Below are 22,964 nucleotides of genomic sequence, written 5' to 3' on the forward strand. Positions count from 1 at the left end.
TTTTTTTTGACAGAGAGAGACAGCTAAAGCAGGAACACAAGCAGGGGGAGGGGACAGGGAGAAGCAGGCCTCCTGCTGAGCAGGGAGCCCGATGCGGGGCTCGATCCCAGGACCCTGGGATCATGACCTGAGCCGAAGGCAGACGCTTAACGACTGAGCCACCCAGGCGCCCCTAAGCGTCCCAACTCTTGATCTCAGTTCAGGTCTTGATCTCAGAGTCATGAGTTCAGGCTCTGCATTGGGCTGCATGCTGGGTGTGGAGCCTACAAGAAAAAAAAGGAAAAAAAAAAAAAAACATGTAAAAATATGGCCAGGGGTGCCTGGGTGGCTCAGTCAGTTACGGTTCTGACTCTTGATTTTGGTTCAGGTAATGGTCTCAGGGTCATGAGATTGAGCCCCGTATCAGGCTCTGTGCTGGGCATGGAGTCTCTCTCTCTCCCTTTACCACCATGCCCACCCCCTTCCCCAACCCTGTGCACTCTCTCTCTTAACAACAACAAAAAAACAAGGTCAGAGGAAACCATTTATCCATTTATGCTCTGAATAAGAGTCATCAGTTTTCTAAGTGCTGTATATGTTTTTTTTGGAATTTTTAGACTATTGATTTTTTTTCATAACTGTATACAAGTTTTTGCAGATTAGCTGTAGGTCTACATTTGAATAGTCACTGACAATTAGGTGTGTCTTTTTTTTTTAAATTAGGTGTGTCTTTAATATCTAATTATTTTTGACAGAGCTTGATTTTGTAAACATTAGTTAGAGGAATCCTGTTCTTTAAATGTCTTCTATACCAGTCCTCATTGCACTCAGAAGAGTCTGTTTAAGCTGACTGTATCTGGTGAGGACAGTCTAAGAGGTTTTCCTGAGTCTGAAAGAGAATATCTGTACCCATCTCGAATCTGATTATATGTATTTTAAAAGGTTCAGATATCTAGCAGGTTATTATTACTACTCTTAACATTTATATATGAATGAAAAATGAAGTGGATTTTTGTCGAGGGTGTTAAGCATTTTTTAAAAATTTTATTATGTTATGTTAATCACCATACATTACATCATTAGTTTTTGATGTAGTGTTCCATGATTCATTGTTTGCATATAACACCCAGTGCTCCATGCAGTACGTGCCCTCTTTAATACCCATCACCAGGCTAACCCATCCCCCCACCCCCCCTACCCTCTAGAACTCCCAGTTTGCATCTCAGAGTCCAGTCTCTTATAGTTCGTCTCCCCCTCCGATTTCCCCCCTTCATTTTTCCCTTCCTGCTATCTTTTTTTTTTTTTTTAACATATAATGTATTATTTGTTTCAGAGGTACAGGTCTGTGATTCAACAGTCTTACACAATTCACAGCGCTCACCATAGCACATACCCTCCCCAATGTCTATCACCCAGCCACCCCATCCCTCCCACCCCACCACTCCAGCAACCCTCAGTTTTTTTCCTGAGATTAAGAATTCCTTATATCAGTGAGGTCATATGATACATGTCTTTCTCTGATTGACTTATTTCGCTCAGCATAATACCCTCCAGTTCTATCCACGTCATTGCAAATGACAAGACTTCATTCCTTTTGATGGCTGCATAATATTCCATTGTATATATATACCACATCTTCTTTATCCATTCATCTGTTGATGGACATCTTGGCTCTTTCCACAGTTTGGCTATTGTGGACATTGCTGCTATAAACATCAGGGTGCACGTACCCCTTCAGATCCCTCCATTTGTATCTTTGGGGTAAATACCCAGTAGTGCAATTGCTGGGTCATAGGGTAGCTCTATTTTCAACTTTTTGAGGAACCTCCATGCTGTTTTCCAGAGTGGCTGCACCAGCTTATATTCCCACCAACAGCATAGGAGGGTTCCCCTTTCTCCGCATCCCTGCCGTCATCTGTCATTTCCTGACTTGTTAATTTTAGCCATTCTGACGGGTGGGAGGTGGTATCTCATTGAGGTTTTGATTTGGATTTCCCTGATGCCGAGTGATGTTGAGCACTTTTTCATGTGTCTGTTGGCCATTTGATTGTCTTCTTTGGAAAAATGTCTGTTCATGTCTTCTGTCCATTTCTTGATTGGATCATTTGTTCTTTGGGTGTTGAGTTTGATAAGTTCTTTATGGATTTTGGATACTAGCCTTTTATCTGATATGTCATTTGCAAATATCTTCTCCCATTCTGTCGGTTGTCTTTTGGTTTTGTTGACTGTTTTTTTGCTGTGCAGAAGCTTTTTATCTTGATGAAGTCCCAATAGTTCATTTTTGCCCTTGCTTCCCTTGCCTTTGGCGATGTTTCTAGGAAGAAGTTGCTGCGGCTGAGGTCGAAGAGGTTGCTGCCTGTGTTCTCCTTTAGGATTTTGATGGACTGCTGTCTCACATTTAGGTCTTTCAACCATTTTGAGTCTATTTTTGTGTGTGGAGTAAGGAAATGGTCCAGTTTCATTCTTCTGCATGTGGCTGTCCAATTTTCCCAATACCATTTGTTGAAGAGACTGAAGGACATTCTTTCCTGCTTTGTCGAAGATTAGTTGATCATAGAGTTGAGGGTCCATTTCTGGGCTCTCTATTCTGTTCCATTGATCTATGTGTCTGTTTTTGTGCCAGTACCATACTGTCTTGATGATGACAGCTTTGTAATAGAGCTTGAAGTCCGGAATTGTGAGGCCACCAGCTTTGCTTTTCTTTTTCAACATTCCTCTAGCTATTCGGGGTCTTTTCTGGTTCCATACAAATTTTAGGATTATTTGTTCCATTTTTTTGAAAAAAGTTGATGGTCTTTTGATAGAGATTGCATTGAATGTGTAGATTGCTCTAGGTAGCATTGCCATCTTCACAATATTTGTTCTTCCCATCCATGAGCATGGAACGTTTCTTCCATTTCTTTGTGTCTTCCTCAATTTCTTTCATGAGTATTCTATAGTTTTCTGAGTACAGATTCTTTGCCTCTTTGGTTAGATTTATTCCTAGGTATCTTATGGTTTTGGGTACAATTGTAAATGGGATCGACTCCTTAATTTCTCTTTCTTCTCTGTCTTGTTGTTGGTGTATAGGAATGCCACTGATTTCTCTGCATTGATTTTATATCCTGCCACTTTACTGAATTCCTGTATGAGTTCTAGCAGTTTTGGGGTGGAGTCTTTTGGGTTTTCCACATAAAGTATCATATCATCTGCAGACAGTGAAAGTTTGACTTCTTTGCTGATTAGGATGCCTTTTATTTCTTTTTGTTGTCTGATTGCTGAGGCTAGGACTTCTAATACTATGTTGAAGAGCAGTGGTGATAGTGGACATCCCTGCCGTGTTCCTGACCATAGGGGGAAAGCTCTCAGTTTTTCCCCATTGAGAATGATATTTGCTATGGGTTTTTCATAGATGGCTTTTATGATATTGAGGTATGTACCCTCTATCCCTATACTCTGAAGAGTTTTGATCAAGAAAGGATGCTGTACTTTGTCAAATGCTTTTTCTGCATCTGTTGAGAGGATCGTATGGTTCTTGTTCTTTCTTTTATTAATATATTGTATAACATTGATTGATTTGTGGATGTTGAACCAACCTTGCAGCCCAGGAATAAATCCCACTTGGTCGTGGTGAATAATCCTCTTAATGTACTGTTGGGTCCTATTGGCTAGTATTTTGGTGAGAATTTTTGCATCCATGTTCATCAGGGATATTGGTCCGTATCAGGGAATATCAGGGATATTCTCCTTTTTGATGGGGTCTTTGTCTGGTTTGGGGATCAAGGTAATGGTGGCCTCATAAAATGAGTTTGGAAGTTTTCCTTCCATTTCTGTGTTTTGGAACAGTTTCAGAAGAATAGGTATTAATTCTTCTTTAAATGTTTGGTAGAATTCCCCTGGGAAGCCGCCTGGCCCTGGGCTTTTGTTTGTTGAGAGATTTTTGATTACTGCTTCAGTTTCCTTAGTGGTTATAGGTCTGTTCAGGTTTTCTGTTTCTTCCTGGTTCAGTTTTGGTAGTTGATACATCTCTAGGAATGCATCCATTTCTTTTTCCCATTGGATATTCTTTCCTGCTTTGTCAAATATTAATTGACCATATAGTTGTGGGTTTATTTCTGGGTTTTCTGTTCTGTTCTATTAATCTCTTGTCTATTTTTGTGCCAGTACCATACTGTTTTGATCACTACAGCTTTGTAGTATAACTTGGAATTGTGATGCCTCCAACTTTGCTTTTCTTTTTTAAGATTGCTTTGGCTATTTGGGGTCTTTTGTGGTTCCATACAAATTGTAGGGTCAGTTTAGCTCTGTGAAAAATGCTATTGGTATTTTTATAGGGATTGCATTAAATGTGTAGATTGCTTTGGGCAGTGTAGACATTTTAACAGTCTTTGTTCTTCTAATCCATGAGCATGGAATGTTTTTCTATTTCTTTGTGTCAGCTTCAGTTTCTTTCATTAGTGTTTTATAGTTTTCAGAGTACAGGTCTTCTTTTCACCTCTTTGAAGATTTTATTTATTTATTTGACAGAGAGAGAGACAGTGAGAGAGGAAACACAAGGAGGGGTAGTAGGAGAGGGAGAAGTAGGCTTCCCGCCGAGCAGGGAGCCCCATGTGGGTCCTGGGATCATGACCTGAGCTGAAGGCAGATGCTTAATGACTGAACCACCCAGGTGCCCCATTCTTTTCACCTCTTTGGTTAGATTTATTCTTAGGTATCTCATGGTTTTTGCTGCAGTTGTAAGTGGGACTGATTCTTAATTTCTCTTTTTGCTGCTTCATTATTGGTGTATGGTATTGGTGATTTCTGTACAGTGATTTTGTATCCAACAACTTTACTGAATTTGTTTATCAGTTCTAGCAGTTTTTTGGTGCAGTCTTTGGCATTTCTATCATGTTCTCTGCAAGTAGTTTAAATTTGACTTCTTCCTTTCCCAATTTGGATGCCTTTTATTTTTTGTTGTTGTTGTTAGATGTCTGATTGCTGAGGCTAGTACTACCAATAATATGTTAAATAACAGAGGCGAGAGTCGGCATCCCTGTCTTGTTCCTGACCATAGTGGAAAAGCTCTCAATTTTTTCCCCATTGAGGATAATATTAGCTATGGGTTTTTCGTAGATGGCATTTATTATGTTGAGGTATGTTCCCTCTAAACCTATGTTGTTGAGGGTTTTTTATCATCAATGGGTGTTGTAGTTTGTCTACTTTGTCAAATGCCTTTTCTGCATCTATTGAAAGGATCATATGGTTCCTTTCCTTCTTTCATTAATGTGGTGTATCATGTTGATTGATTTGTGAATATTGAAACACCCTTGCAACTCAGGAATAAACCCCACTTGGTCGTGGTGAATGATTTTTTTAAATGTATTTTTGGATTTGGTTTGCTAGTATTTTATTGAGAATTTTTGCATCCATGTTCATCAGGGATATTGGCCTGTTCTCTTTTTTAGTGGAATCTTTATCTGGTTTTGGTATCAGGGTAATGCTGGCCTCATAGAATGAATTTGGAGGTTTTCCTTCCTTTTCTATTTTTTGGAATAGTTTGAGAAGAATAGGTATTCACTCTTCTTTAAATGTTTGGTAGAATTTGCCTGTGAAGCCATCTGGCCCTGAACTTTTGTATCTTGGGAGATTTTTTATTACTGATTCAGTTTCTTTGCAGGTTACTAGTCTGTTCAAGTTTCCTATTTCTTCCTGTTTCAGTTTTGGTAATTTTTGTTTCTAGGAATTTATCCATTTCTTCCAAGTTGTCCAGTTTGTTGGCCTATGGTTTTGCATAATACTCTCTTGCAATCATATTTCTGTGGTGTTGGTTGTTATTTCTCCTCTTCTATTCATGATTTATTTGGGTCCTTTCTCTTTTCTTTTTGATAAGTCTGGCTAGAGGTTTATTACTTTTATTGATTTTTTTTTCTTTCAAAGAACCAGCTCCTGGTTTCATTGATCTGTTGTTTTTTTTAGTTTCTATATCATTTATTTCTGCTCTAATCTTTATTATTTCCTTTCTCCTGCTGGCTTTAGGCTTCTTTTATTGTTCTTTTTCTAGCTCCTTTAGGTGTAAGGTTAGGTTATTTATATGAGATTTTTTCTTGCTTTTTGAGATAGGCCTGTATTGCTATATACTTCTCTCTTATGACTGCTTTTGCTGCATCCTGAAGATTTTGGACCGTTCATTGTGTTTTCATTTTCATTTGTTTCCATGTATCTTTTTTTTTATTTCTTTGATTTCCTGGTTGACCCATTCTTTGTTTAGTAGCATGTTGTTTAACCTCCATGTATTTGTAGTCTTTCCAAATTTTTTCTTGTGGTTGACTTCTGCTTTCATAGCATTGTGGTCAGAAAAGGTGCATGGTGTGATTTCAGTCTTTTTGTATTTGTTGAGGTCTCTCTCTCTCTTTTTAAAAGATTTTATTTATTTATTTATTTGAGCGAGAAAAGAGAGCCAGAGAGAGCATGAGCGGTGGGGGGGAGGGGCGGGAGAGAGGGAGAAGCAGACTCCCTGCTGAGCAGGGAGCCTGATGAGGGGCTCAAAATCAGGACCCTGGGATCATGACCTGAGCCAAAGGCAGATGCTTAACCAACTGAGCCACCTGGGCACCCCTGTTTGAGGCCTCTTTTGTGATCTAATATGTGATTTGTTCTGGGGAATGTTCCGTGTGCACTTGAAACGAATGTGTATACTGTTGTTTTAGGACAGAATGTTCTGAGTATATGTTAATTCCATCTGGTCCAGTGTGTCATTCAAAGCCACTTCCTTTTTTATATTCTGCTTAGATGATCTGTCTGGTGATGTAAGTGGGGTGTTTCCATTTTAATAACTTTGGCTTGTACTCTGGGTGAGATGGGAAAAGAAGCCCTTGGAGAGTTGGAAGCAGAGGAGGGTCATGACCTAGTTTATATTTAAAAAAAAAAAAATCACACTGGTTGGTATCTTAATAAAGTATAGGGGACTAAGGGTGCAAACAGGAAGACCAAATGGAAGTCTTATTGTGATACCAAGTTAAAGCTGATGGTGGCTTAGACTAGAGTGGTAGCAGGGAAAGTTGTGAGAAATGGTTGGATTCTGGATATATTTTGAAGGTCAAGCTGAGGGGATTTATTGGCAAATTAGAGTGGGGTATGAGATTGAGGAGTGTGAAGGCTGACTCCAAGGATGACTCCAGGAATTTGGCCTGAAAAAACTGAAAAGAGCTGCTATTAATGAAGATAGATAAGACTGCAGGAAGAGCAGGTTTTGGAGAGAAATATCAGGAGTTTGGTTCTGGATGAGTTAACTTTGGCATGTCTATGAGGTTAGTGTTTTTCTGACTATGAAAATTGATGGAGGACTAGTTTATTTCCTCTTAGTATGTCACAGACAGATACTTTTGAATATTACAATAATAATGAATTAATAAAAAAAGTAAAATTAATGAAAACAATGTTCACAGCCAAATTTCTTCTTATTAAAGCCAACAAACGTAGTATTGCTCTGTCAAGTTTCTAAACACCTACTCTTAATTTTTGTATTTATGTTGTTGGCTAGTAATAAACAGTTTGTGAACCATACCAGTAATAAACAGTTTGTGAACTACACTTTGAGTATCTTTGTTTTATTTTTTAATTTTTTTTTATCTTTGTAAGATTTTTATTTACTTGAAAGAGAGAGAGCGCAAGCGAGCACGAGCAGGGACGAGGGGCAGAGGGAGAGGGAGAAGCAGACTCCCTGCTGAGCAGGGAGCCTGATGCCAGACTTGATCCCAGGACCTGGGGATTATGACCTGAGTCGAAGGCAGACATTTAACCAACTGAGCCACCCAGGTGCCCCTGAGTAGCATTGTTTTAAACATCAAGCAGAGAGATATTGAATAAACAGTCGAATATATAAATCATGAAGTTTATTAACATGTATACTTTATATTATACATGGGAGATATGCAGGGAAAAATGAGTAACTTCCTAAGGTGGCTTAGAGTTGACTTAAATACCATATTAATAGGGAAAGGCGAGGAGGAACATAGGCTTCTTAGGACAGAGAGTAATTGATTTTTGGGAAAGACGAATGGGCCCTTAGAAGAATAGAAGGGAGGTGTGATAGTTTATAACCAAGTTTGTCTGGCTATAAGGATGGCTTTTAGTCTCCTCTCCTGTGATGAGTCAATTTTTTCTGGTTGATAAAAATCCCAGGGAGGGGATTTATGGACAGATAAAGGGAGAGCCTCTCCCTGCTTTTGCTGTTTTTCAAGTGTCTACAGCTCAAAATAATCAGTATATCAAAGCAGCATATTTTGGGGCAGCATGTCCTAAACTTCCCCAGTCATATTTTGGGATGGCTTATTCTACCCTTCATTGGAATGGCAGTATAGAAGGTAAGATAGGAATTTTAGGAGTAATAAAAATTTTACTTTAGATAGACCTAACAATAAATTTAGGTCTAGGATATGATTAGCAGTAATTGCTCTGGGCTGTTTACCTGCCCATGGCCCTTTAGTGACAAATAATATCTGGAGTTTCTCATTTATGTGTAAACTTAGCAAACATTTTTGGTATCACAACCATTATGAAAGCAAAGAATTAGGATTGCCCTTTGCATTTTACCACAGTCTGTTTTGGTTTATATTGCCATTTTGCTGCTACTTTTCCTATTCCATAGTATCCTGGATTCTGATTTGTAATCTGATTTCACCATTTTGGGGTGAGTGGAAAAAGTGTGTTTGATCTACAAGTCTCTTACAGTTGTATTTGGTTATTTTTAAATCATTTTTATTTTAGGTTGTGAAACAGTTTCGTAGTGGTGGTTATAATACATTGGTTTCCACTTGTGTTGGTGAAGAAGGTTTGGATATAGGAGAAGTTGATCTTATAATATGTTTTGATGCCCAGAAGAGCCCAATTCGTCTTGTACAACGAATGGGTAGAACCGGCCGCAAACGTCAAGGCAGAATTGTTGTTATCCTTGCCGAAGGACGAGAAGAACGTGTAAGTGGACTTGTAGAAACATGATTTGATAATTGAAATTTGAGAAATATAGCTTAAGATAAATGTCAGTCTGTTAACATTCAAAGTCCAAACAATCTGTAGGAAATTGTGGTTGATTTTTTCCCTCTACTTTGTAGTAGATTCTGAGTATTCTTTTCTTGTAATTAGGAGAATTTTTTAACTGGATTCAGTTTTATAACTTTTATCATATAAAATGCATTTTTCTACTTCAGTAGTAATTTAAAGATACTTAGATACAGAAATCAATATGTATTATTTTTTTTAAATATTTGAAAGTTCTTTAGTTTTTTTTAAGATTTTATTTATTTGAGAGGGAGAGAACACGAGTTGGGGGGCAGGGAGAAGGAGAAGCAGGCTCCCCGCTGAGCAGGGAACCCTAAGGGGTAGGGCTGGGGGAGGGGGCTCAATCCCAGGACCCCAGGATCAGGACCTGAGCTGAAGGCAGATGCATAACCGACTGAGCCACCCAGGTGCCCCTCAATATCTATTTTGTTTTACTATTTCCCTGTGCTTCTAAGGCCTGTTTCTTGTTTTTAATTTAGTTTTTTCTTTTATTTTTAAATACAGTGAACTGAGAATGGTTTTTACATTTTAAAGAGTTGCCTAAACCAATCAATCAATCAACCAACCAACCAACCAACAACAGTATGTGCCAGAGATATTATGTGGCCTGCAAAACCTAAAATATTTACTTTCTGGCCCTTTATGGAAAAGTTTGTTGATGCCTATACAAAGTGATAAGGAACTTAAATTATATTCATACTTTGCTACAATCTTGAGTGACAGACCTTCCTGGAATATGATGTTATACCTAATATTATTTTGTTTGTTACACTAAAGTTATTAACTAACTTGTAACTCAGTGGGACCATTTCCTTGAGCAAATATGTAGGTTTATATTAAAGATTTTTTCATTAATTATGGCAGTTATAAAAAATTGATTTAAAATGTTTTATAGACTCTTTAAAAATCATCCTGAAAAATGACTTTTTCCCCTGATACTTTTCATGTGATTATAGCATATTATGTAACATTCATTTTATCTGTAAAATGATTCCAATAAATTAAATATCTGGCAGCTTGTAAAAATCTATGTACTATCAATGTGTGGAATTAAGTTCTAACTGTATTAGCTTAAGCAAACCACTTAACCTATGTATTCAGATGTTAGTTTTCTTATCTGTAAAGTAATCATAATGGTCCACATTTAATGAGTACCTACTCTTCTGGGCAGTGTTCTAAGTGCGTCAGATGCATTATTTCATTTAATCCTGTACAGGGAATAATGTTTTTCTTGTATACAGTGAAGAAAGGTGAAGTGTAGAGAGATGAAGTAACAAGCTGGAATACGGGAATAGTATTAAAAAAAAAGGCAGTTTACATTTAATATATATAAATATTCACCTTATTCAAAAATAGAAAGATCCTAAATAAAAGGTACATTTCCTTTGTGCAATATAGTTATGAAGGTAGGCTTTTATAATACTAAATTTTGAACTGATTTTCAAGAGTTAATTGAACAGGTCTCAAATTCAAGATAATAGATATTCTCAGTATTTAAGTGGATCAGAGTTTAATTTACTGTTTATAATAAATCCAAACAAATATAATAACTTCTTATTATGGCTAAGTGACTATTATAGAAATAATGTAATTTGACATTTTTCTTTGCAGACTTATAATCAAAGTCAGTCCAACAAAAGAAGTATTTATAAAGCTATTTCAGGTAACAGGCAGGTTCTTCATTTTTACCAAGGAAGTCCACGAATGGTTCCTGATGGAATCAATCCAGAATTACACAAAATGTTCATCACATGTGGTGTCTATGAACCAGAGAAGCCTCGGAACTTGCAGCGGAAGTCCTCTCACTTTTCCTATAAGAACGGTAAATAAAAAACTTTGCATTGGAGCCATGTATTTTTTTCCCTGTTGTTAGCAGGCTGTGTGTTGATATATTTCCTTTTTGAGAAACTCAGTGTACATTCTAGGATGTTATGGGTGTTGGAAAGAATAAGAGATTATTCCTGTGGCAAAGGGAAGGAGACAGTGACAGAACAGAGTGAGAAACTCAGTGTTGGGAAAATTAAAATGTCCTACCAACCCAGAGAATCCTCTTTACAAAATGTAGAAAAGGAAGAAAAGTTTTATTATTGAATAAGCACTGAATCAGATTATAGTGTGCATCATAAACAATCCACTAAGATAATACAAAGACAGAAATTCTATCCTATTCATCCCTTCAGGCAGTTATGATTCTTTACATACATATTCTCAAGATTAATAGTAACTTGTCCTATGAGAGGATAGCACCTTTTGCTGTATATACTTTCATAGTTCATCCCCAAATCACCTGGTAATTGAGGTAGCCATTTCTGTTAGCTTCATTGCCTTTATTCAAAGAAATAATAAGACTTCTGTTATCTTTGCATGCATATAGTGAAGAGAATGGTGCCTAGGCTAAACTTCCCTGTTGACTGGGAGATAGGGACACTATCTTCCTTGATGTTTAACACTGCAGAGAGCGATCCTACATCCTTAAGAAAAACATCTATGCTTGAAACGCTAACTAGAGGCTTGCTCAGACTTTACAGAGGTTTGCATATAACATCAAAGAGTTAAAAGATTTAAAAACATTAGGTGTCTCTGGAATTGCTTTAAGGAGACAGAATGGTTTCTTTCCCTTTCTGCAAAAGAGAAAACAAATTTTTTTTTTTAATTTACATGGGATCGTGTCCAAGGTAGACCAAGTTCCTGGTGATTCTGAGTCAGTGAGAAATTCTTTGGTGCCAGGGAGTGTAGCTAGTAATGAGAGTGTTACTACTTTAAGAACTACAGAGATTTTGGTGATATCAAGAAAATATCTTGAAATTTTAATACTATGAAGATGAGAAACTAAAATTTTTTTCTTTTAAATTTTACTTAATCTTTAATTAGGGCTTTTAAAGAATCATAACATTACAGTTATATTTTAAGATTTGGAAGGAACATTGGGGGTCATCTGGTCAAATTACCTATCAAGATAGGAGTGGTTTCTGCAGCAATTTTTTTTAATAATATTTTAAGAAGAACAATGTCATTTTGTTAACTATAAGCACTATGTTATACACAGATCTCTAGAATGTATTCATCTTATGTAACTGGCACTTTAGATACTTAGAGCAACAACTCTCCATTTTTCTCTCCACCCAGCCCCTGGCAATACCATTCTATTGTCTGCTTGTATGAGTTTGATTATTTTAGGTATCCTTATAAGTGGAATCATGCAGTATGTGTGCTTCTATGACTGGCTTATTTCACTTAGCATAATTTCCTATAGGTTCCTTCATAGGAAATGGTAGGATTTCTTTTTTAAGGCAGAATAATATTCCGTTGTATGTACATTCCACATTTTTTTTTTAAAGATTTATTTATTTGAGAGAGAGAAAGAGAGAGAGAGAGCGCACAGGAAGGGGGGAGGGGCAGAGGGAGAGGGAGAAGGATACTCCCACTGAACAGGGAGCCCGATGTGGGGCTGTATCCCAGGACCCTGAGATCATGACTCAAGCTGAGGGCAGACTCTTAACCAACTGAGCCACTCAGGCACCCCACCACATTTTTTGTATCCATTCATCTGTGAGACATTTGGATTGCTTACATCTCTTGCATATAGTGAATACTGCTACAGTATACATGGGGTGCACATATCTCTTTGAGATCCTAATTGCAGTTCTTTTGGATATATACCTAGAAGTATAATCGCTGGATCCTATGGTACTTATATTTTTAATTTTTTGAGGAGCCTTCATGCCATTTTCTCTAACAGCTGCACCTCTCTACTATCACACCAACAGTATATGGGGATTTTAATTTTTCCATATCCTCACCAACACTTGTTATGTTTTGATCTTTTGATAGTAGGCATCCTAACAGGTAGGAGGTGATGTTTCATTGTGGTTTTGGTCTGCATTCAGTGTTCTTATTAAATGCATATTCAGCCTCAACTTGAATATCTGTTAATGGAAATTGTATTTATAAGGGTTTATTCCAATGTAGAAACCCTGTGTAGAAGAAGATTCTTTCTTATGTTGAAAAATCTGTCTTTCTACCTTTTTCTCATTGATTTAGTTTTATCTTCTAGATACAAAAAATGGTTTTGATCTGTTTACCTGTGTAGCAGTTCTTTATGTATTTGAATACAATACCTCTCAAGTTTAACTGTTGGTTCCACTGGTTTTCATACCATGAAGCTTCAAGATCCTTTCCCTCCTAGTCACTTGCTTTGGATTCACTTAAATTTGTTAATGTTCTTTCCTTTAACTCAGAGCTGTAAATCAATGCTTTTTGGATATGCCTATTAAACCTCATACAAATCTACTTAATAGGAATATGCCTGTCATTTTACAACACTTTGCCAGATCTTTGGTTAAAGTGAAAAGATTTTATGTACAGTTGATTCTTGAACAACACTGATCTGAACTGTGTGGGGACCAATCCTATGCAATTTTTTTCAAATTTACAAATACAGTTCAGTAATGTAAGGGTACTTTCTCTTACGACTTTAATATTTTTTCTACCTTTATTATAAGAACATGGTAAATAATACATAAAACATATGTGTTAATTGACTGTCTATGTTATCAGTAAGGCTTCCAAACAAGAGAAGGTTATTAGTACTTATGTTTTTGGGGAGCCAAAAGTTAACTGCCGATTTTCAGCTAGGGGCTTAGTACCCCTAACCCCTGCATTGTTTAAGGGTCAATTGTATTTTGGATTCTTTTGAATTTATTTATTTATTTAACTTGGTTAAAGTTTGCATAGATTATTCTTAGTGATCATTATATTTTTATAAATGTTAAAATTAACCATATGTTTAATAATTGTTTCTAAAATGTAACTAGAGATGGATGACAAATTTCTTTAGTAAAATTCGAGAACCTGTTTTTTTTTTTTTAATTGAGACAATATTGGCTCATTGGTTTATTTTTTGTGCTTTTTTTTCCCATTCTCCCTGATTTTTCAAGTGTTAGGGATTCATCTTGCTAAGGTTGCATATATAAATGTAATCTTCTGTAAATTAGCATAATTCATCTGGGCTTAGAGATCTGAACTTACTTAAAGTGACTAAAAGAGAGGAATGCTTTCCTATTTTAAAAGTCTCAGATTGTTAGATCTAAGAGGAGCCTGAAAGATCACTTAGTTCAAACCCCTTATTTTACAAAAGCATATTCTTATACAGTGTTTGGAAATAGCTAAGACAGAAGTTTCCTGATTCCTAATTCAGTTGTCTTTCTGATTTTTTTTTTTCTGTCCTCATCTGTATTAGACTAGAGTTACTACTTTATACTATTTACCCTTTTTCAGTTTGCTGATTATTTTCCTCTATAGAGATTATGGAAGTTAGAAAGGATTAATTTAATATACTTTAAAAAAAAAGTGTATTATTGTCATTTTTTAAAGCAGTAGGTCTTTTCTATCTACCTCTACCCCCCCATTTAAGACTTAAGTTAAAAATCCTTTTTAGTCTTGACATCTTCCCCCACCCCCAACCAAGCTTCAAATAATCTTTCAGATAACAATGATAGAATCATACCAGTTTTCATTTGTAAGTTTTTTTGACTCTTTTGTGCCAGGTCTTAGGTACAACATGGAGAGAGTCCAAAAGAAACCAGGATTGAGAGCCTACCTACCTGGCTCTGTTACATTTATGAAGTCATTATGGAAAGTTAGCTCCTGAACAGGAGGCTGTACTAGTACTTTCAAAGAGGTGAGAAAAGTGATAACCAGGATGATTATGTGAAAAATACTGGTTTTAAGGAATAGAATCAGTGGTTTAGTAAAGATGAATAGATATAAACAGGTGGAGAGTTTGAGTTGGTGTTGTATATTTTGTGTTTGCTTAGCAGATTTTTTTAAACTTCTTTTCAATTACTTTCTCAACTTACAGGAATGAAGCAGAGTAATTCAAAGAAAGATTGGTTCTTATCAGCAGAAGAATTTAAATTATGGAACAGACGTTATAGGTTAAGAGACAGTGATGAAATTAAAGAAATAACATTGCCTCAAGTTCGGTTTTTATCTTTAGAAAATGAGGAAAACACACCAGTAAGTTGAACATGTTTTCAGATACTCTTTATAATGATTATACAGTAGATTTGGGAGTAGAGAGAGTGTTTATGATCAGAATGTCAAGTTGCTTAAAAAATTAAGAATGTAACAGTTTAAAAAGAATATTAAAGTCTAAGTTTATAGAACTAATTTTCTTATATTCTTTATTGTGTATATATTTTTACTTGAGTGTACTACGTATACATAATATCTGCTCTTTTCCCATTACTTTCTACTATATGAGCATTTCCACATAGGCATCCTTTACATGATTGTTATGTTACTCTGCATTATACCCCTTGACTATTTATTTTCCTGTTACGTTTTCGAATTCTTTTCAGTGTTACTAACATAAAATTATGTTTGCTTGACTATTTATTTTCCTGTTATGTTTTCGAATTCTTTTCAGTGTTACTAACATAAAATTATGCTGTCATGAGCGTCTTTGTATAACTCTTTTTTTTTTGAAATTGTGTAGAACTTTAAATTGGATGTTATTATTTCTCTTATTATGAATAAATTATTGGTGAACTTAATAAAAGTCAAGAGACTTGATCAAAGGTTACATATATGCCTAGAGAGCTGGAAAAACAACCTCAGGAAAGAGTCCTTTTAGAAGATTTATAGGGTTTGAAATATGGCTATTCCAAATTTATATTCATTTACTACCAGGGAAAAGTGAGGAATGGCAGCATGAAAAAATTAAGATCATTATCACTGAGAGGTTATGAATGCCTCTTTATTAGATGAGAGAATATAAATCTAGCACAACAGTACTTTTGAAACCACACATTTTCTTAAATATTTGCTCTTAACATGGAACTGTATAAACAGGAATATAACCAAGTACTAACTCAAATAATAGTTACTTTCAAAATGTATTTAGAAGGGCATTTTTGTACTTTATGAAATTAGTTTCTTTAGCCTCCAGAGATTTTAGTTGAAAATACTCAAATGAATTCAGATTTTTTATGTTAGGCTTATTATCTGTATATTGTTTTTTTAATCAGTTTATGAAATCTGAGTATGTGTATTTATCATACTTATTATTTTTAAAATCATTAATCAAGACTCAAGAACCAACCATGGGAATTCATCAACTGTCTCTTTCTGAATGGAGAGTGTGGCAGGATCATCCTTTTCCTACGTATCAAGTTGACCATTCAGATCGATGCCACCATTTTATAAGCATTATGCAAATGATAGAAGGAATGAGACATGAAGAGGTAGGGTTTTATTACAACTTTCTCTTGCTGGGTATGATTGTGAAAAGAATACTTGATATTCATTCTTCTTAATTTTTTATGAATTATTTATTTATTTGAGAGAGAGAGAGCACGTGGGCAAGTTGGGGGGAGGAAGAGGGGGAGCAGGGAGAGAGAGAATCTTAAGCAGACTCCCCACGGAACACAGAACCTGGCTCGGGGCTTGATCCCACAACCCTTAGATCACAACCTTAGCAGAGATCAAGAGCTGGTTGCTTAACTGACTGAGCCACCCAGGCACCCCTATTCTTAATTTGAAATCATTATTATAAGAAACAAGTATTTAATATAAAGAATTATAGTTAGAATATTTTGTTTTTTTTATAAAGTTTCTTGTGACTCAGTAGGGAACCAGCTTTCTGCCTTAGGTGGAGAAGTAGACTTAATTAGAAGAATATCATCTGTCAATATAGATAAACCAGAGTAAAATTTTAATATACTTAATGATTTATATAAACCATTAGTAGAGCTAATTTAGCATTCTTGCTAGATTGGATTTATTGAAATATTCTCCATCACATAGGTCATTTGGTATGTCTTTTATATCCTGGTGGTAGTTTAGAGAATTATTGATTCCTTGAGAAGCTTGATTATTCTTCCTTGGGAGAATCAGAATGATGAACCTACTCTGATTATGAAATCCAAAATTCCTGGGTTAGAATCCCAGGTCTACCTCTTACTAATCAAACAAGTTAACCTCTTTGGGCCTCCGTTTCTCTGTAAAATGGGAATAATGATAATACTTTCTTCATAGGGTTGTTGCGAGGATTAAATGAGTTAATATGTGTAGAGCATTTAGAACAGTAACAGGCACACTCAATAGATTGTAACTGCTATTTTTATTATTAGCTATTATTCATGAATACATATAAATAGAGTAATTAGTTGTGGATCCCAGCAAAACCTATGCTATCAAATTAACACATATTTATTTAGTGCCTTCTGTATGTCCTCTTCTATTCCAGGCCCTGTGGTACATCAGTGAAGAAGACAGATGAAATATTCTGTCTGTGGGGAGCATATACACTAGCAGGGAGACAACCTTCTCAAATTAATATTTATTGTATTTATTATTTATTGTTCAAAAATTAGAGAGTTAACTGTTTAAATCCCTGAACAGTAGAGGAATCCTGACTAAAGTAGCCACTCAAAGGGAAGAGAGGAAGGAGGGTAGGTCAGGAGTTGGGGGGACTATAGTTTTAGATTTAGTGATAAGTATGCTTTAGAAATTTACTGTAAGAGTTCCTGTGGCGCCTGGGTGGTGCAGCTGGTTAAGTGCCTGACTCTTGGTTTCAACTCAGGTCATGATCTCAGGGTTGTGAAATCAACTCCACGCCAGGCTCTGTGCTCAGTACAGAGTCTGCTTAAGACTCTCCCTCTGCCTCTGCTCCCACCCCTAGTCTCTCTCTCTCTCTCTCAAATAAATAAATAAATCTTAAAAAAAAAAAAAAAGGAAAAGAAGAGAAATCTACTGTAAGAGTTCTTTGTTGGAAAATTTGTTAAAAATAGTATATTCCAGCCTACAGCCTAATGGATTTACAGGTACACTTATTTCAGATGTTCTAAAAGTTGTTCTTAGTTCTTACCCTTATCAAGAGGGTAAATTTAACACATGTATGTGTAGTTTTCATTTATATATATTGATTACTTAATATCTATTTTTATGAAATTAGAATAGTTATTCAATTAAATTTTAGAAGTGAAGAACTTAGTGCTTATAATATTTATTTTTGAAGATTTATTTATTTGAGAGAATGTGAGTGCAAGGTGGGGGGGAAGGGGGAGAGGGAGAGGAGAAGTAGACTCCCTGCTGAGCTCAGAGCCCGATGCAGGTCTCGATCTCAGGACCCTGAGATCATGACCTCAGCTGAAACCAAGAGGTTGTTGCTCAACTGACTGAGCCACCCAGGCACCCCTATAATCTTAGTTTATGTATTTATTAAATGTGTTCCTTCTGTAAATAGTTATCATGGGTCTTTCATGTATTAAGTTCTGAGGATACAAAAATATAAACTGATTAAAGATAATTTATGATAATTACACAGTAGTGCCATTTATAATTTTGTTTGATTTATTTGAATAATTTTTAAGTTAGGGGCACCTGGGTGGCTCAGCTGGTTAAGCATCCGACTCTTGGTTTTGGCTCAAGTTGTGATCTCAGGGTCATGAGATAGGGCCCCCTTACGGGCTCCCCACTCAGCGCAGAGTCTACTTGGGATTCTCTCTCTCCCTCTGCCCCTCCCCCTCTCATATGTGCTCATGCTTGCTCTCTCTCTCTCTCTAAAATAAATAAATAAAATTTTTTTAAAAAAGAATAATTTTTAAGTTATAAAAGAAAATCATTTGATTTTGAGTAATCATTTGAGTAATGTAATATTGTTTAGAAAATAACATAAAGTAGAACTCATCTCTTAGTAATGGCTCTTATTTCCTGTGATTTTTTTTCATTTTCCTTCTTTCTAGGGAGAATGCAGCTATGAATTGGAAATTAAATCTTACTTACAAATGGAAGATGTTAGCTCAATATTTAGTGCTCCCAGGAATGAATATAATCCTCTTGCCAATGGCACCTTTACTAGTAACAAGAAATCTTCATTTTCAAGGAATATAAATCAAGGCAGTTCATTCTCAATGACAGAATCTGATGAAGAATGTGCTAAAATTTTTAAACAAACTCATATCAAACCTGTTAAAATTGCTTCTCTAAAAAAAAAAGCCTCTAAAAAATTTAAAAAAGATCAGCCTTATATAAAAGGAAATAATGATGTTGTTATGGATTCTTTAGATACTGATGGAAGTACTACTATTGAAAATATTTTTCAGGTAGACCTACTAAATGATAAAAGGGCATCAGATACAGATGAAGTTGCGGCTGCCATATGTGCTATCCATGAAAATGTTAATCGGCCGTGTGGATTAATGGAATGTCAATTTACAAATAAATCTAGTTCATTTCCTGGAAATTTTTTAGATTCTGGTTATAACAGTTTCACTGATGAGAAATATGTTTCATCTAGCTTATTTCTTCCATTTGAGGAAGACCTTTGTGTAGCTAAAACAGACGACCAATTTTATAATTGTCTTTCACTAACAAAAGAGGTACTAGCTAATGTAGAGAGATTTTTATCTCATTCTCCTCCACCTCTCAGTGGACTCTCAGATTTGGAATATGAAATTGCTAAAAGTTGTGAACTTGATCATTTGCCCTTCCTACCTTACACCGAGTATTTACAAAATGATAAATCTACTTGTTTGATGTCATATTTACCTGTAAATTCTCAACAGGATTTAGAATTGAATTCACTTAAATTTATTAATCATCCTTCTGAAAAAAGTTGCTTTTATAGTGCAGCTAATGATAAGATTTCTGATGAGCCAAGTTCCTATGACTATGTTGATAAAGTACATAAAGATAATAAAAATGAAAATATAGTATCCAGCAACCATATTCAAATAAACATAGGCCCTCCAAAGTATTTAGTTGAAGAAAAAAATTGTGATATGGATAACAGTGGCCCCCCAGTATTGCTCACTGATCAGGATGAGAGTTTACCACTATTCAAAGATGGTAATACAAAGTTTAATGACATGAGCCTTTCTCCCTCGAACGATAAATATAAATCTTCATGTGTGTCAGACAAAACTGCTTTAAGTGAAATGGCACTGGTCTCTCACTTCTTAATTTCTGATGAACTATTGTTAGACGATAATTCTGAACCCCAAGATCAAATTATCTGTGATACTAATAGTTGGAAATCTCATGAAGATTTGAAAGGTGTACATAAGGAAAAACTGAAGCATGATGAATATGTTTTTGACTGCTCTAAGGACTTATTTTCTGTTACTTTTGATTTAGGATTTTGTAGTCCAGATTCTGATGGTGAAGTATTAGGACATGCATCAGATACAAATAAGAATAAATTTTTAGATCTCTCTGGAAGGTGTTTAGATATTAAGGAGACCAATGATGCAAATTATGTTTCAAATCAAGCAGTAATACCACTAGATCATGTTGCTAGTTCTACGAGTAGAACTATTACTATCCCATCAAGTGACGATACGTGGAGTCCAAGTTTTGCACATTTTCCACAGAGTGCAGCAAAAAATAAAGGATTTCTGTCTCCCGGTTATTCTCCGTTTTCTTTGCCAGTAGGAGAAAAAGTTATGAGTACACCACTTTCTGAATCAAACACATTGAACTCATTTTCTAAGAGGAAAGAAATGCCTAGGACACCAGATTCTCATAAGGGAAAATTAAGTCTACAGAGTTTCAAAGAAACCTTGAATTCAACTTTTGGTGATTCAGGACTTTCTGTAGAAAAGACTAAAAGCAGGTCAAAAATCAGTCTTCGTCAATCCTGTCATCCTGCTGAAGGTAAGATTCCATCTTAATAAAGCACATAAATCTGGAAAAATTACTCTAAGCTTCTGTAATTTTTTAAAATGTGATTTCTCAGTATTTGATGTATTGAATTAGATAATTATATATTTCTTAAGTTGATGCTTACTGATAAAAGATTTATCTACATATATTTATGGCATGCATGCCATGGGAAAGGTATTATGCTAGATAGTGAAATATAGATTTGGCCTTGGACTTTGACTGTAAAACCCAAACAACTGTGTGACATGTACATTTGAAAAGATACCAGTAAAATGTGGGAATAACTACCAAATAAAAAGGTAGTGAATGTTTAGGAGTTTCAGAAGATGACAGAATTTTGAACCGGATTAGATTGGAAATACAGATTTTTTTAACATAGATTTTAATTTTGGCTCTTCAGGAATATTTGCAATTTGAATATGTTGAAAATAGTAGAGATTTTGGATGTTATAAAATGAAAACAAAGGGGAAAAAGGGAAGTATAAGATTTGGAGGGAATAGTATAAAGTAGAAGATTTACATAGAAAAATAGTTGGGGAAAAAAAAAACAGTTGAGAAACAAGACTGTATTTGGAGGATTGAGGCAAGACCTCAGAAGTTCCAGAGGAATCTCTGGATTTCTGTGATCTAATTCTATACAGTTACAGAAAAACTAGAAAATATAGTGCTAGATGTTGGTATTAAAATGACTTAAGTATTCTTTAAGTACTTTGATAGAGCTCTAGTTTATGTATAGATTATTATAGCAGGCCATTTATGAAGTTTATTCCTTATGGTTGAGGAAAAAAGAGTAGTTGTAGGATAAAATGATTTTGCTCTGTAAATCTTTTTATGATGCTATTCTCTTTGGGATCAAAGGCATGATTTATGAATGTTTTATTTAAGACAAAAGCTTCTTGAAAGTAAGTTCTGGAAATATGTTTAATTTTTAAAATTGGGTGTACTCTGGGCGCCTGGGTGGCTCAGTTGGTTAAGCATCTGCCTTCGGCTTAGGTCATGATCCCAGGGTCCTGGGATCGAGTTCCGCATCGAGCTCCTTGCTCAGCAGGGAGCCTGCTTCTCCCTCTGCTGCTCCCCCTGCTTTTCCTGCTTGTACGCTCTCTCTTTCTCTGTCTCTGACAAATAAATAAATAAAATCTTAAAAAAATAAATAAAATAAAATTGGGTGTACTCTGACATATATATATTTTGCTAAGTTTATGTTACCTGTGAGCCTCCAATATTTGCTTTAACATCTTTATATTAAGTCTCTTAATGGTCGAGATCATTTTTCTATCTTTGTGTCAGATTTGCATTAAACCTTCTAACATTATACTTAACTACTAACCATGGGCAATGTAATTATGAATACATAATTATTGGGGAATATTTAGTATTTATTATTATTATGTTCAGTTAGCCACTGTATAGTACATCATTAGTTTTTGATGTAGTGTTCAGTGTTCAATGATTCATTAGTTACGTATAACACCCAGTGCACATCACAACAGGTAATATTTAGTATTCTTTGAGGATAGATGATATACAATGTTACATTAATTTCAGGTATACAACATAGTGACACCACATCTCTGTGCTCACAAGTGTAGCTACCGTTTGTCACCATACAACTCTGTTTACTATAGCATTGACTATATCCCTATGCTGTAATTTTTATTCCCATGACTTATTCATAGTTAGTATTTTTTACTTCACCTAATTGAAATAGAGGATTTAAGATTATTTGCCATGCTATATGTATACTATAATAGTTCATTAAAGTGGCACTAAAGCAGTTGAAAGGAAAACTTCCTGGAATGAGTTGGTTACTAGACCTGAGCCTTGCATTTAATTCTAACTTCTTTAGAAGGTAATGAAAAACAAAACTGGTCGATTATACAGTGCTCATCTGTAAAAAGGATTTATTTATTTGTCTGGGTAAATTTTTTTTGGCACAGAGTGTGAGGAGAAATTTATTGTGTGGATTTGTATTATTTATTGCTGTGTAAAAAATGACTCCCCCAAACTTAGTGGCTTACAATAACATTTATTTGTAGTTTAGGAATTGGAGAGTTGCTTGACTGGATAGTTGTGGTTGAGGCTTTCTCATCAGGTTATAGGCAAGATTTCACCTGAGGTTGCAGTCACCTGAAGATTTGACGGCATGGAAAATCTGCTTCCAGGATAGCTTGTTCAAAAGTGGGGTGGAGGGGCGCCTGGGTGGCTCAGTTGGTTAAGCGACTGCCTTCGGCTCAGGTCATGATCCTGGAGTCCCGGGATCGAGTCCCACATCGGGCTCCCTGCTCAGCAGGGAGTCT

The 22,964-nt window shown here is 35.7% G+C and overlaps 1 protein-coding gene across 2 annotated transcripts in view; it reads left to right on the plus strand.

Moving 5' to 3' along the window:
• The window catches only part of FANCM (FA complementation group M), a 67,060-nt gene that overhangs the window by 22,965 nt on the left and 21,131 nt on the right, over window positions 1-22,964 (plus strand). For both annotated transcript variants that reach the window (XM_032405025.1, XM_032405026.1), the window contains 5 exons: window positions 8,707-8,913; window positions 10,609-10,819; window positions 14,858-15,015; window positions 16,089-16,244; window positions 18,747-20,658. In XM_032405025.1, the coding sequence (XP_032260916.1) occupies window positions 8,707-8,913; window positions 10,609-10,819; window positions 14,858-15,015; window positions 16,089-16,244; window positions 18,747-20,658 (2,644 nt within the window). The remainder of the gene's footprint in view (window positions 1-8,706; window positions 8,914-10,608; window positions 10,820-14,857; window positions 15,016-16,088; window positions 16,245-18,746; window positions 20,659-22,964) is intronic.

Source organism: Phoca vitulina, unplaced genomic scaffold, assembly GCF_004348235.1.
Source record: "Phoca vitulina isolate PV1807 unplaced genomic scaffold, GSC_HSeal_1.0 scaffold7, whole genome shotgun sequence".
Taxonomy (NCBI): domain Eukaryota; kingdom Metazoa; phylum Chordata; class Mammalia; order Carnivora; family Phocidae; genus Phoca; species Phoca vitulina.